A 12490-nucleotide genomic window follows, 5' to 3' on the forward strand; every position below is an offset into this window, starting at 1 on the left:
TACTGAGTACATTTTTTGATCTGGACTTATTTTTCTCATTTCTCTGTTGTTTTGTCAGTATCTTGAAAATCCAAGTGGAAGAGAATCCTTCTTTTTGCATAAATATTCAATAATCGTTGAGAAATCCTTCTCATTGCTCTTTGATTACATATTTGTGCTAATGTGTGCATTATGTCAAATTATTGTTTTGCAGGCGCGACATATCTCCCCTGAGTTGTATTACAGCACACTACTTTCATTTAGAATCATTTAGCAGTGTGCTAACATTTTGTGATATGTTTCTTGAGATTAATTTGCATTTTGTTAGTATTAGAAGCACGTTTTACAGTTCAAATAACACTGTTATATTTTCATTGTCATACTGAGTACATTTTTTGGATTATTTTTCTCATTTCTTGGACAACTGTTTTTTTGTCAGTATCTTGAAAATCCAAGTGGAAGAGAATCCTTCTTTTTGCATTTATATTCAACAATCATTGAGAAATCCTTCTCATTGCTCTTTGATTACATGTTTGTGCTAATGTGTGCATTATGTCAAATTATTTTTTGCAGGCGATCATATAGAGAAAAATAACTACACAGCAATCCGTCATTTTGCACAATCTTTATTACAAATAATTTAGCCATGTGGAGGGTCATGTAGTCCTCTGTCTGAGGATTTGAAATAATTCAGTGATATAATCTTTAGCATTGGTTCCATGGGTTACAGTAGCTTTAATTACAGAATAAAGAAACAAAGAAAGTACAAATTTGTTACATTTCTCATCAGCATTGTTACAAGCAGCCGTAGAACGTCTTGATCCTTATGATGTCCCAGTTGGACAGGCCGTTAATCTGGCCGATCGGGACGTTGGGGTCGGGGATGGGGGTCATGGTGTCCTCCCAATTTATGGAGAAAGCTGTTTTCCCATAGTGCATGATGGAGGAGTAGTCGTAGGGAGTATTCAGGTTGTTGGCGGCCTGCATGGCGAAGTTGTAGGCATTCTGCGGGTCGATGTTCTCCCAGTTGATATTGACGTAGGAGTCGCGGTCGGTCCTGGTATGTTCATGCTGGAAGCCCAGAGCGTGGTTGGCCTCGTGCTGAATGACGCCGTAGTAGAGGCAGTTCGGCCTTTTGAGAGAGAGCACCTGTGCGCCTCCCACTCTGCCCACAGAGGAGAAACATCCGGCTTGGTTCTCGATGCTGATGTAGTCGGCCTCATTCTGACGGGGGACAAAACGAATGCAGGTTTTGGCCTGGAAGCCGTTCAACGAAGAGTTGATCAGCTGCTTCTCCGAGCTGGTGAAGTCACTGCTCACGGTATAGGGGACCATCACCAAGCCGTTGGTAGCTTTCTTCCAGCGGCAGCTCTGGGACGAGCATATCATGGCACTTCTGGTTGTGGGAGCCAGAATGTCTCCTTCCAGCAGGATCTCGTTGGTGGCGCTGTTGGAGGTCAGAATCCTGGTGGTCATGTCGACAGTATCTGGGACATCTACTTTGCTTCCTTCCTCCTGGACAGGATATGCCTGAGAGAAGCCGAGCAGGAGCAGCAGCAGCAGGCTGGCAGAAGGAGTCATCTTCAGGGTCGGTCTGGAGGCTGTGAAGAGCTGCTGTGAAGAGACTCCTTGAAGCTTGATGTCTGACTTTGTTCAGACCAGGGTCTTTATACTCTCCTCTACAGGTGTGTCTGCAGGAAGATTGTGGGTTGGGGTCCTCACTGCTAGGCCTAAATAAACCTCAGAGGGGAGTACTCCACAGACAAACCTACTTCTTACACAGGGTTTGTTATCTCTGGTTATAAGATGGATGAACACAGCTTCACTATGTGGTTAAATAGGTTGCATTTGTTAAGCTACACACTTTATATGGTCTTCAACCAGACATAGTCCACATTAGAGTATCTTTGTTAAACCGACCTTAATTTAAGCAGAGTAATATGTATTTCTCTTGAAATGCAAACACTGATATTTGCTCCATAGAAGGTATTTGTTTATTAATTAAAAAATTGGGATGTAAAAAAAATACAAATACATTGTTCGGATGTGAGCTGATAATTCTATCTGAAAGCATTTGAACATCATCTGAATATTTGCTGAAATATTTGTTCCCCCTCACAGATCTGTCACTGGATTGACACAATTTCTTGCAACCATTGTACCAATTATTCTCAGGGTCATAAGTCAGGTAAATCAAAACCAAAACTAAACGTCCATATCTCTGTTGACAATATAAAAATAAGGTGCTCTTTACAACTTCAGCTCTTGCCTCATGATTGTCATGTTTACAATCACAATTTAGCATGTTAGCAGGCTAACATTTGTTAATAAGCATCAGTCACAAAGTACAGGTGAGGCTGATGGGAATGCAATTAGGTTTGGAGATATTTGGGCATACACCAAAGTATTGCACTAATAAAAATGTTGACCTGATGGTGGCATGAGATAAAAAAATAGGGGACCACCAAAGTTATGACAGTTCATCCTGAGGGGGGCATGAACCACATTTCATGGCAAGCCATACAATTTTGAGAGACATTTCACTCAAAACCATAAATGTCAACCTTGTGGTGGCTCTAGAGGAAGTATCAGGGGATCACCAAAGTCAGCATGATTCATCTTCTTGCGACCATGAATGTCTGCGCAAAATTTTGAGCCAATCCATCATGTAGATGTTTAAATATTTTACAGGATAAAGGAAAGCTTTGGCCGGCTGGTGAAGCTACAGGAAAGGTCAGGGGATCACCACAGTCATTAGAGTTCATTCTCTCAGATACCATGAATGTCTGCACAAGGTTTCATGGCATCCATCTAATTGTTGTTGAGACAGCTCAGTCTGGATCAAAGTGGTGGACCGACTGATAGACCAACATTGTCATTCCTAGAGACACGCTGCTTGCATAGCTGACAAATCCAGAAGGCCACATAACAACACTTACTGCTGTTCTGTAGCAACAGAAACCTCCAAAGGTCTTCTGACCCTCTGGATGAACATAAAAGTCTGGTTGCTGCAAGAAAACAAATCAGTTTAATTGTTGTCAAAAATCTCAAGTTTAGCTCTGTGACTCAAATATGGTTATACATGAAATAAACAAACTTTAGATAACATTCAATGAGGTTCATTCTCAATAACTTTACATCAGTTTTCACCAGATTTGCACGATAAAGCTTGACTGGTGTCACGCAGATGTTCATTTTACCTCATGAGCTGATTCTCAACCACACACACTGTGTGATTTCACAGTAGACGGGAAAATGACGAGCTGAAGTTAAGAACTGTCTCAGAAATGCACACATAATTGCCAAGAGAGCTTTTCAGATTTTCTCAATCTCCATCTCTGATTTTATAGACACTTCAAATCAACTTTATTTTCATCACAGTTTCAGATACAGAGATGGCAGATTTGCTTTACCACAAGTAAATAATCCATTTACAGCCAGAATTCAATTAAACCATCAAATAGTTAATAAAACATCTAGAGTAAGTCAGCAAAACTTATTAAATGGCCTTCTTTATGTACCCTAGATATGTTACCTTATCAGAGGGTCCTGTTCATATGTTGATCTGACATTCTGATAAACAACTAAGCTGGTGTGTTTTTTCAATAACTCAATAACTTGTGTTTTCTGTACAGTTTAAAACAAAGGTCTTGGCTACATATCTCTCCTGAGTTGTATTACAGCACACTACTGTCATCGAGAATCATTTAGCGGTTCATAATATCTCAGAGCTGGTTCAGCATAGTGTAAACTGTAAACTTGTATATAACGTATCACATCCAAGAATTCATTTCAGATGTGTCTCAAGGCTAATGCTTTGAAAACAAAAACAAGTGTGCTTTAAACTAACGTGTACCACGTTTTGTGATATGTTTCTTGAGAATAATTTGCATTTTGTTAGTATTAGAAGCACGTTTTACAGTTCAAATAACACTGTTATATTTTCATTGTCATACTGAGTACATTATTTTTCTCATTTCTTGGACAACTGTTTTTTTGTCAGTATCTTGAAATCCAAGTGGAAGAGAATCCTTCTTTTTTCATTTATATTCAACAATAATTGAGAAATCCTTCTTATTGCATTATGTCAAATTATTTTTTCCATTTGAACAAATAGAGAAAAATAACTACACAGCAATCCGTCATTTTGCACAATCTTTATTACGAATAATTTAGGCATGTGGAGGGTCATGTAGTCCTCTGTCTGAAGATTTGAAATAATACAGTGAAATAATCTTTAGCATTGGTTCCATGGGTTACAGTAGCTTTAATTACAGAATAAAGAAACAAAGAAAGTACAAATTTGTTACATTTCTCATCAGCATTGTTACTAGCAGCCGTAGAACGTCTTGATCCTTATGATGTCCCAGTTGGACAGGCCGTTAATCTGGCCAATCGGGACGTTGGGGTCGGGGATGGGGATCATGGTTTCCTTCCCATTCATGGAGAAGGCTGTTTTCCCATAGTGCATGATGGAGGAGTAGTCGTAGGGAGTATTCAGGTTGTTGGCGGCCTGCATGGCGAAGTTGTAGGCATTCTGCGGGTCGATGTTCTCCCAGTTGATATTGACGTAGGAGTCGCGGTCGGTCCTGGTATGTTCATGCTGGAAGCCCAGAGCGTGGTTGGCCTCGTGCTGAATGATGCCGTAGTAGAGGCAGTTCGGCCTTTTGAGAGAGAGCACCTGTGCGCCTCCCACTCTGCCCACAGAGGAGAAACATCCGGCTTGGTTCTCGATGCTGATGTAGTCGGCCTCATTCTGACGGGGGACAAAGCGAATGCAGGTTTTGGCCTGGAAGCCTTTCAGCGCAGAGTTGATCAGCTGCTTCTCCGAGCTGGTGAAGTCACTGCTCACGGTATAGGGGACCATCACCAAGCCGTTGGCAGCTTTCTTCCAGCGGCAGCTCTGGGACGAGCATATCATGGCACTTCTGGTTGTGGGAGCCAGAATGTCTCCTTCCAGCAGGATCTCGTTGGTGGCGCTGTTGGAGGTCAGAATCCTGGTGGTCATGTCGACGGTATCTGGGACATCTTCTTTGCTTCCTTCCTCCTGGACAGGATATGCCTGAGAGAAGCCGAGCAGGAGCAGCAGCAGCAGGCTGGCAGAGGGAGTCATCTTCAGGGTCGGTCTGGAGGCTGTGAAGAGCTGCTGTGGAGAGATTCGTTGAAGCTTGATGTCTGACTTTGTTCAGTCCAGGGTCTTTATACTCTCCTCTATAGGTGTGTCTGCAGGAGGATTATGGGTTGGGGTCCTCACTGCTAGGCCTAAATAAACCTCAGAGGGGAGGACTCCACAGACAAACCTACTTCTTAAACAGGGTTTGTTATCTCTGGTTATAAGATGGATGAACACAGCTTCACTATGTGGTTAAATAGGTTGCATTTGTTAAGCTACACACTTTATATGGTCTTCAACCAGACATAGTCCACATTAGAGTATCTTTGTTAAAACAACCTTAATTTAAGCAGAGTAATATGTGTTTCTCTTGAAATCCCTCCCTAATATTTGCTCCATAGAAGGTATTTGTTCGTTAATTAAAAAGTAGGGAGGTAAACAAATACAAATACATTGTTCGGATAGGAACTGATAAATCGCTCTGAACGCGTATGAACAGCATCTGAATATTAGCTGAAATATTTGCTCCCCCTCACAGATCTGTCACTGGATTGACACAATTTCCTGAATACCAATTATTCACAAGGTCAATTAGGTATGGGGATTGTTAATTTTTGTCGATATTGATGCCCTTATTGAGACTGCTTAATGATCTGAATCTTTATCGATACCACTATCGATACTTTACTACTATTTGGTGACGGTTATTTGGTAAGACCAGCCCCAACGGGCATGAGGTTGGCCTGCACGGTAGGAGGAACATATTCAATGTGTGATAACATTGTTATATATTGAGATGACTTATGACTTGCAATAAATAAACATATATTCAAATGTGCATATTAGCTGCCTGTTTGTTTTAAAATTATTTATAGGATTAGAATTTAACATTTTAAATACAGCTAAATGTTGTTTCTGGAGCAGCAACATTAATGTTTACAACAGCAAAGTCACTATATATAAACTCAATATCTGACATCAAAATAGTGAGAGACGTTTAGAGAGAATAAAAACCTCATTCTGTTTCATTCCACCTCTTCCTCCCCTCTGCTGTTATTCATTTCCTCCAGGTAACGTTACCTGGTAGAAGGAGGAGCGGCTATACAGTATGTTTGTATACTGTTGTGTATATGTTGGTAAGTCACTTATGATTGACTTAAAAAAAAAAAGGAGGAGTGGATGGTTTGTCTCAGCCAGCAGCTGAGTTTACAACAATGTGCCAGATTGTAATACTACAGACCAGTCTATGCTACAGACAGACAGCTTTCTATTTAGCTTGTTTGTAACATTTGGCTAATTGCCAAGCTAGCGTTACCTATGCTTGAAAACATACAGGACGACAGACTGAGGACAGAGATGAAATTAACCCTTTCTACATTTTTACCTTACACACGTGTATTGATAAAGTATTGTCTTTTTACTCGCGAAGGTTTTATTGCACTAGCTGTCGGCAACTCGAGTATTTTGGAGCTAACTTAACTTCACAGTCTACACAGCTGCTGGCCACTGTGTGTGTATGTGTGTGTGTGTGTGTGTGAGCCGACAGAGAGCAGTAGAGGCTGCAGCCTGAGAATAAACAGTCCTGGGCCCGTTTCGGTATCATTAGAAACATTAGTTTTCTTCTCCATCGTGTTTCAAGATAGGATTCGATGCTCGAGACATAACGTTACAGACCTGCTAGTCTCGAAAGCATTTGGATTTTAGGGTTTTGAGAAATGTTGGAACCGAGTGAGTCTTTTTAGAACCTGGTCTCGATCCCCATCCCTAGTCATAATTCAGGCTAATCAAAACCACACAGATATCACACACACACACACACACACACACACACACACACACACTGCTACAACCAAGAGAAGTGATGTCAATCGATCTAAACGTCCATATCTCAGCTGACAATTTAAAAATAAGGTGCTCTTCACAACTTCAGCTCTTGCCTCATGTTTACTAAGAAACAATCATAATGTAGTATGTTAACATAACATTTGTTAATTAGCATTAATCACAAAGTACAGGTGAGGCTGATGGGAATGCCATTAGGTTTGGAGATATTTGGGCATACACCAAAGTATTACACTAATAAAAATGTTGACCTGATGGTGGCGTTAGATGAGAAGTCAGGGGAACACCAAAGTTATGACAGTTCATCCTGAGGGGGATGTGAATGTGTGTACCACATTTCATGGCAATCCATCCGATCTTTTTTGAGACATTTCACTCAAAACCATAAATGTTGACCTCATGGTGGCTCTAGAGGAAGTATCAGGGGATCACCAAAGTCAGCATGATTCATCTTCTTGCGACCATGAATGTCTGCACAAAATTTTGTGCCAATCCATCATATAGATGTTTAGATATTTTACAGGATAAAGGAAAGCTTTGGCCGGCTGGTGGAGCTACAGAAAAGGTCAAGGCATCACCACAGTCATTAGAGTTCATTCTCTCAGATACCATGAATGTCTGCACAAGGTTTCATGGCATCCATCTAATTGTTGTTGAGACAGCTCAGTCTGGATCAAAGTGGTGGACCGACTGATAGACCAACGTTGTCATTCCTAGAGACACGCTGCTTGCATAGCTGACAAATCCAGAAGGCCACATAACAACACTTACTGCTGTTCTGTAGCAACAGAAACCTCCAAAGGTCTTCTGACCCTCTGGATGAACATAAAAGTCTGGTTGCTGCAAGAAAACAAATCAGTTTAATTGTTGTGAAAAATCTTATTCTTAGCTCTGTGACTCAAATATGGTTATACATGAAATAAACAAACTTTAGATAACATTCAATGAGGTTCATTCTCAATAACTTTACATCAGTTTCACCAGATTTGCACGATAAAGCTTGACTGGTGTCACGCAGATGTTCATTTTACCTCATGAGCTGATTCTCAACCACACACACTGTGTGATTTCACAGTAGACGGGAAAATGACGAGCTGAAGTTAAGAACTGTCTCAAAAGTGCACGCATAATTGCCAAGAGAGCTTTTCAGATTTTCTCGAGCACTATCTATTTTTTTTGACACTTCAGATTCATCAAGATATTACGAGAAGATGTATTGTACACAAACCTGATTATTTTTATCATAGTTTCAGATACAGAAATAGTAGTTTTGCTTTACCACAATCAATAATCCAATTATATGGAAGATTTTATTTATGCTAATGTGTGCATTATGCCAAATTATGTTTTGCAGGCAAAGAAATGGAGAAAAATAACTAGACAGCAATCGGTCAGTTTGCACAATCTTTATTACAGATAATTTTGCCGTGTGGAAGGTCATGTAGTCCTCTGTCTGAACATTTGAAATAATATAGTGAAAGAATCTTTAGCATTGTTTCCATGGCTAACAGTAGCTTTAATTACAGAAAAAAGAAACAGTGAAAGTAGGAATTTGTTGCATTTCTCATCAGCATTTTTATGAGCAACCGTAAAACGTCTTGATCCTTATGATGTCCCAGTTGGACAGGCCTTTCATTTGTCCAATCGGGACGTTGGGGTCGGGGATGGGGGTGATGGTGTCCTTTCCCTTCTGGATGGAGAAAGCTGTTTTCCCATAGTGCATGATGGAGGAGTAGTCATAGGGAGTATTCAGGTTGTTGGCGGCCTGCATTTTGAAGTTGTTAGCTTTCTGCGGGTCGATGTTCTCCCAGGTGATTGTGACGTAGGAGTCGCGGTCAGTTCTGGTATGTTCGTGCAGGAAGCCCAGAGCGTGGTTGGCCTCGTGCTGGATGATGCCATAGTAGAGGCAGCTCTGCCTATTGAGAGAGAGCACCTGTGCGCCTCCCACTCTGCCCACCAATGAGAAACATCCAGCTTTGTTCTCAATGCGGATGTAGTCGGTCTCATTCTGACGGGGGACAAAACGAATGCAGGTTTTGGCCTGGAAGCCGTTCAGGGCAAATTCAATCCGCTGCTTTTCCAAGCTGGTGAAGTCACTGCTCACGGTATAGGGGACCATCACCAAGCCATTGGCAGCTTTCTTCCACAGGCATTTCTGGGACGAGCATATCATGGCGCTTTTGGTTGTGGGAGCCAGAATGTCTCCTTCCAGCAGGATCTCGTTGGTGGCGCTGTTGGAGGTCAGAATCCTGGTGGTCATGTCGACGGTATCTGGGACATCTTCTTTGCTTCCTTCCTCCTGGACAGGATATGCCTGAGAGAAGCCGAGCAGGAGCAGCAGCAGCAGGCTGGCAGAGGGAGTCATCTTCAGGGTCGGTCTGGAGGCTGTGAAGAGCTGCTGTGGAGAGACTCCTTGAAGCTTGATGTCTGACTTTGTTCAGACCAGGGTCTTTATACTCTCCTCTACAGGTGTGTCTGCAGGAGGATTATGAGTTGGGGTCCTCACTGCTAGGCCTAAATAAACCTCAGAGGGGAGGACTCCACAGACAAACCTACTTCTTAAACAGGGTTTATTATCTCTGGTTATTAGATGGATGAACACAGCTTCACTATGTGGTTAAATAGGTTGCATTTGTTAAGCTACACACTTTATATGGTCTTCAACCAGACATAGTCCACATTAGAGTATCTTTGTTAAACCAACCTTAATTTAAGCAGAGTAACATATGTCTCTTGAAATGCCTCACTGATATTTGCTCCATAGAAGGTATGTAGCTGAAATATTTGTTCCCCCTCACAGATCTGTCACTGGATAGACACAATTTCTTGCAACTATTGTACCAATTATTCTCAGGGTCATAAGTCAGGTAAATCAAAACCACACAGATATCACACACACTCTGCTACAACCAAGAGAAGTGAGGTCAATCCAGCTAAACGTCCAATATAAAAATAAGGTGCTCTTTACAACTTCAGCTCTTGCCTCATGAGTCACAAAGTACAGGTGAGGCTGATGGGAATGCCATTAGGTTTGGAGATATTTGGGCATACACCAAAGTATTACACTAATAAAAATGTTGACCTGATGGTGGCGTTAGATGAGAAGTCAGGGGAACACCAAAGTTATGACAGTTCATCCTGAGGGGGATGTGAATGTGTGTACCACATTTCATGGCAAGCCATCCAATCTTTTTTGAGACATGTCACTCAAAACCATAAATGTTGACCTCATGGTGGCTCTAGAGGAAGTATCAGGGGATCACCAAAGTCAGCATGATTCATCTTCTTGCGACCATGAATGTCTGCACAAAATTTTGTGCCAATCCATCATATAGATGTTTAGATATTTTACAGGATAAAGGAAAGCTTTGGCCGGCTGGTGGAGCTACAGAAAAGGTCAAGGCATCACCACAGTCATTAGAGTTCATTCTCTCAGATACCATGAATGTCTGCACAAGGTTTCATGGCATCCATCTAATTGTTGTTGAGACATTTCAGTCTGGATCAAAGTGGTGGACCGACTGATAGACCAACATTGCCATTCCTAGAGACACGCTGCTTGCATAGCTGACAAATCCAGAAGGCCACATAACAACACTTACTGCTGTTCTGTAGCAACAGAAACCTCCAAAAGTCTTCTGACCCTCTGGATGAACATAAAAGTCTGGTTGCTGCAAGAAAACAAATCAGTTTAATTGTTGTGAAAAATCTCATTCTTAGCTCTGTGACTCAAATATGGTTAAATAGGAGAGGATCAAGGACTTTGGTAACATTCAGTGAGATTCATTCTCAATAACGTTTTAACCAGATTTGTTGTTCAGTGCCGGATAAAGCTTTACTGGTGTTACACGTGTTTATTTTACCTCCTAAGCTGATACTGAAGCCCGACAATGTGTGATTATTACAGTAGACGGGAAAACGATGAGCTGAAGTTATGAACGGTCTCAAAAGTGCATATTTTCCACGAGAACTTTTCAGATTTTCTCAATCACTATGTCTTTTTTATACACACGCCAAGCCAACTTTATTTTCACCTCAGTTTCAGATACAGAAATAGTAACTTTGTTTTACCTTAATTAAATAATCCTTTGTAGCTAGATTTCAATTAAACCATCCAAAAAATAAAAAATAATTAAAATGCCTTCTTTATGTACCCTAGATATGTTACCTTATTAGAGGGTCCTGTTCATATGTTGATCTGACATTCTGATAAATAACTAAGCTGGTGTGTTTTTTCAATAACTCAATAACTTGTGTTTTCTGTACAGTTTAAAACAAAGGTCTTGGCTACATATCCCGTGAGTTGTATTACAGCACACTACTTTCATCAAGAATCATTTAGCGGTTCATAATATCTCAGAGCTGGTTCAGCATAGTGTAAACTGTAAACTTGTATATAACGTATCACATCCAAGAATTCATTTCAGATGTGTCTCAAGGCTAATGCTTTGAAAACAAAAACAAGTGTGCTTTAAACTAACTTGTTACCACGTTTTGTGATATCTTTCTTGAGAATAATTTGAATTTTGTTACTATTTTGAGCATTATGTTTTACAAGGCAAATAACACTGTTATATTTTCATACTGAGTACATTTTTTGATCTGGACTATTTTTTCTCATTTCTTGGACAACTGTTTTTTTGTCAGTATCATGAAATCCAAGTGGAAGAGAATCCTTCTTTTTCTTAAATATTCAACAATCATTGAGAAATCCTTCTCATTGCTCTTTGATTACATGTTTGTACTAATGTGTGCATTATGCCAAATTATTTTTTGCAGGTGAACAAATAGAGAAATATAACTACACAGCAATCCGTCATTTTGCACAATCTTTATTACAAATAATTTAGGCATGTGGAGGGTCATGTAGTCCTCTGTCTGAAGATTTGAAATAATACAGTGAAGTAATCTTTAGCATTGGTTTCATGGGTTACAGTAGCTTTAATTACAGAATAAAGAAACAAAGAAAGTACAAATTTGTTACATTTCTCATCAGCATTGTTACTAGCAGCCGTAGAACGTCTTGATCCTTATGATGTCCCAGTTGGACAGGCCGTTAATCTGGCCAATCGGGACGTTGGGGTCGGGGATGGGGATCATGGTTTCCTTCCCATTCATGGAGAAGGCTGTTTTCCCATAGTGCATGATGGAGGAGTAGTCGTAGGGAGTATTCAGGTTGTTGGCGGCCTGCATGTTGAAGTTGTAAGCCATCTGCGGGTCGATGTTCTCCCAGTTGATATTGACGTAGGAGTCGCGGTCGGTCCTGGTATGTTCGTGCTGGAAACCCAGAGCGTGGTTGGCCTCGTGCTGGATGATGCCGTAGTAGAGGCAGTTCGGCCTTTTGAGAGAGAGCACCTGTGCGCCTCCCACTCTGCCCACAGAGGAGAAACATCCGGCTTGGTTCTCGATGCTGATGTAGTCGGCCTCATTCTGACGGGGGACAAAACGAATGCAGGTTTTGGCCTGGAAGCCGTTCAACGCAGAGTTGATCAGCTGCTTCTCCGAGCTGGTGAAGTCACTGCTCACGGTATAGGGGACCATCACCAATCCGTTGGC

At 41.1% G+C, this 12490-nt stretch overlaps 4 protein-coding genes across 4 annotated transcripts; all 4 read right to left on the reverse strand.

The window, feature by feature from the left end:
- Window positions 1-774: 774 nt before the first annotated feature.
- On the reverse strand, window positions 775-1577 carry LOC119889895 (high choriolytic enzyme 1-like). Its single transcript, XM_038700809.1, has one exon. The coding sequence runs from the start codon at window positions 1558-1560 to the stop codon at window positions 775-777; it is 786 nt and encodes a 261-aa protein (XP_038556737.1). The 5' UTR covers window positions 1561-1577.
- Window positions 1578-4285: 2708 nt separating this feature from the next.
- LOC119890360 (high choriolytic enzyme 1-like) lies at window positions 4286-5138 on the reverse strand. The gene has a single exon (XM_038701607.1). The coding sequence runs from the start codon at window positions 5090-5092 to the stop codon at window positions 4310-4312; it is 783 nt and encodes a 260-aa protein (XP_038557535.1). The 5' UTR covers window positions 5093-5138; the 3' UTR covers window positions 4286-4309.
- A 3336-nt stretch (window positions 5139-8474) lies between these two features.
- LOC119890401 (high choriolytic enzyme 1-like) lies at window positions 8475-9382 on the reverse strand. Its single transcript, XM_038701666.1, has one exon. It carries the CDS (start codon window positions 9297-9299, stop codon window positions 8511-8513), a length of 789 nt encoding a protein of 262 aa, XP_038557594.1. The 5' UTR covers window positions 9300-9382; the 3' UTR covers window positions 8475-8510.
- Window positions 9383-11919: 2537 nt separating this feature from the next.
- Window positions 11920-12490, reverse strand: LOC119889896 (high choriolytic enzyme 1-like; the record flags this gene model as incomplete). The annotated part of the gene is made up of 1 exon (XM_038700810.1): window positions 11920-12490. A coding segment is annotated over one exon (552 nt), but the record flags the coding sequence as incomplete, so codon positions are not given.

This window comes from Micropterus salmoides, unplaced genomic scaffold (genome assembly GCF_014851395.1).
Source record: "Micropterus salmoides isolate LMB-PRFRI ecotype aquatic unplaced genomic scaffold, ASM1485139v1 Ms_hic_scaffold_6, whole genome shotgun sequence".
NCBI lineage: Eukaryota > Metazoa > Chordata > Actinopteri > Centrarchiformes > Centrarchidae > Micropterus > Micropterus salmoides.

Bases quoted from the DNA above. Each gene is read 5' to 3' on its own strand.
- LOC119890360 (XM_038701607.1), bottom strand. From the start codon at position 5,092: ATGACTCCCTCTGCCAGCCTGCTGCTGCTGCTCCTGCTCGGCTTCTCT.
- LOC119890401 (XM_038701666.1), bottom strand. From the start codon at position 9,299: ATGACTCCCTCTGCCAGCCTGCTGCTGCTGCTCCTGCTCGGCTTCTCT.
- LOC119889895 (XM_038700809.1), bottom strand. From the start codon at position 1,560: ATGACTCCTTCTGCCAGCCTGCTGCTGCTGCTCCTGCTCGGCTTCTCT.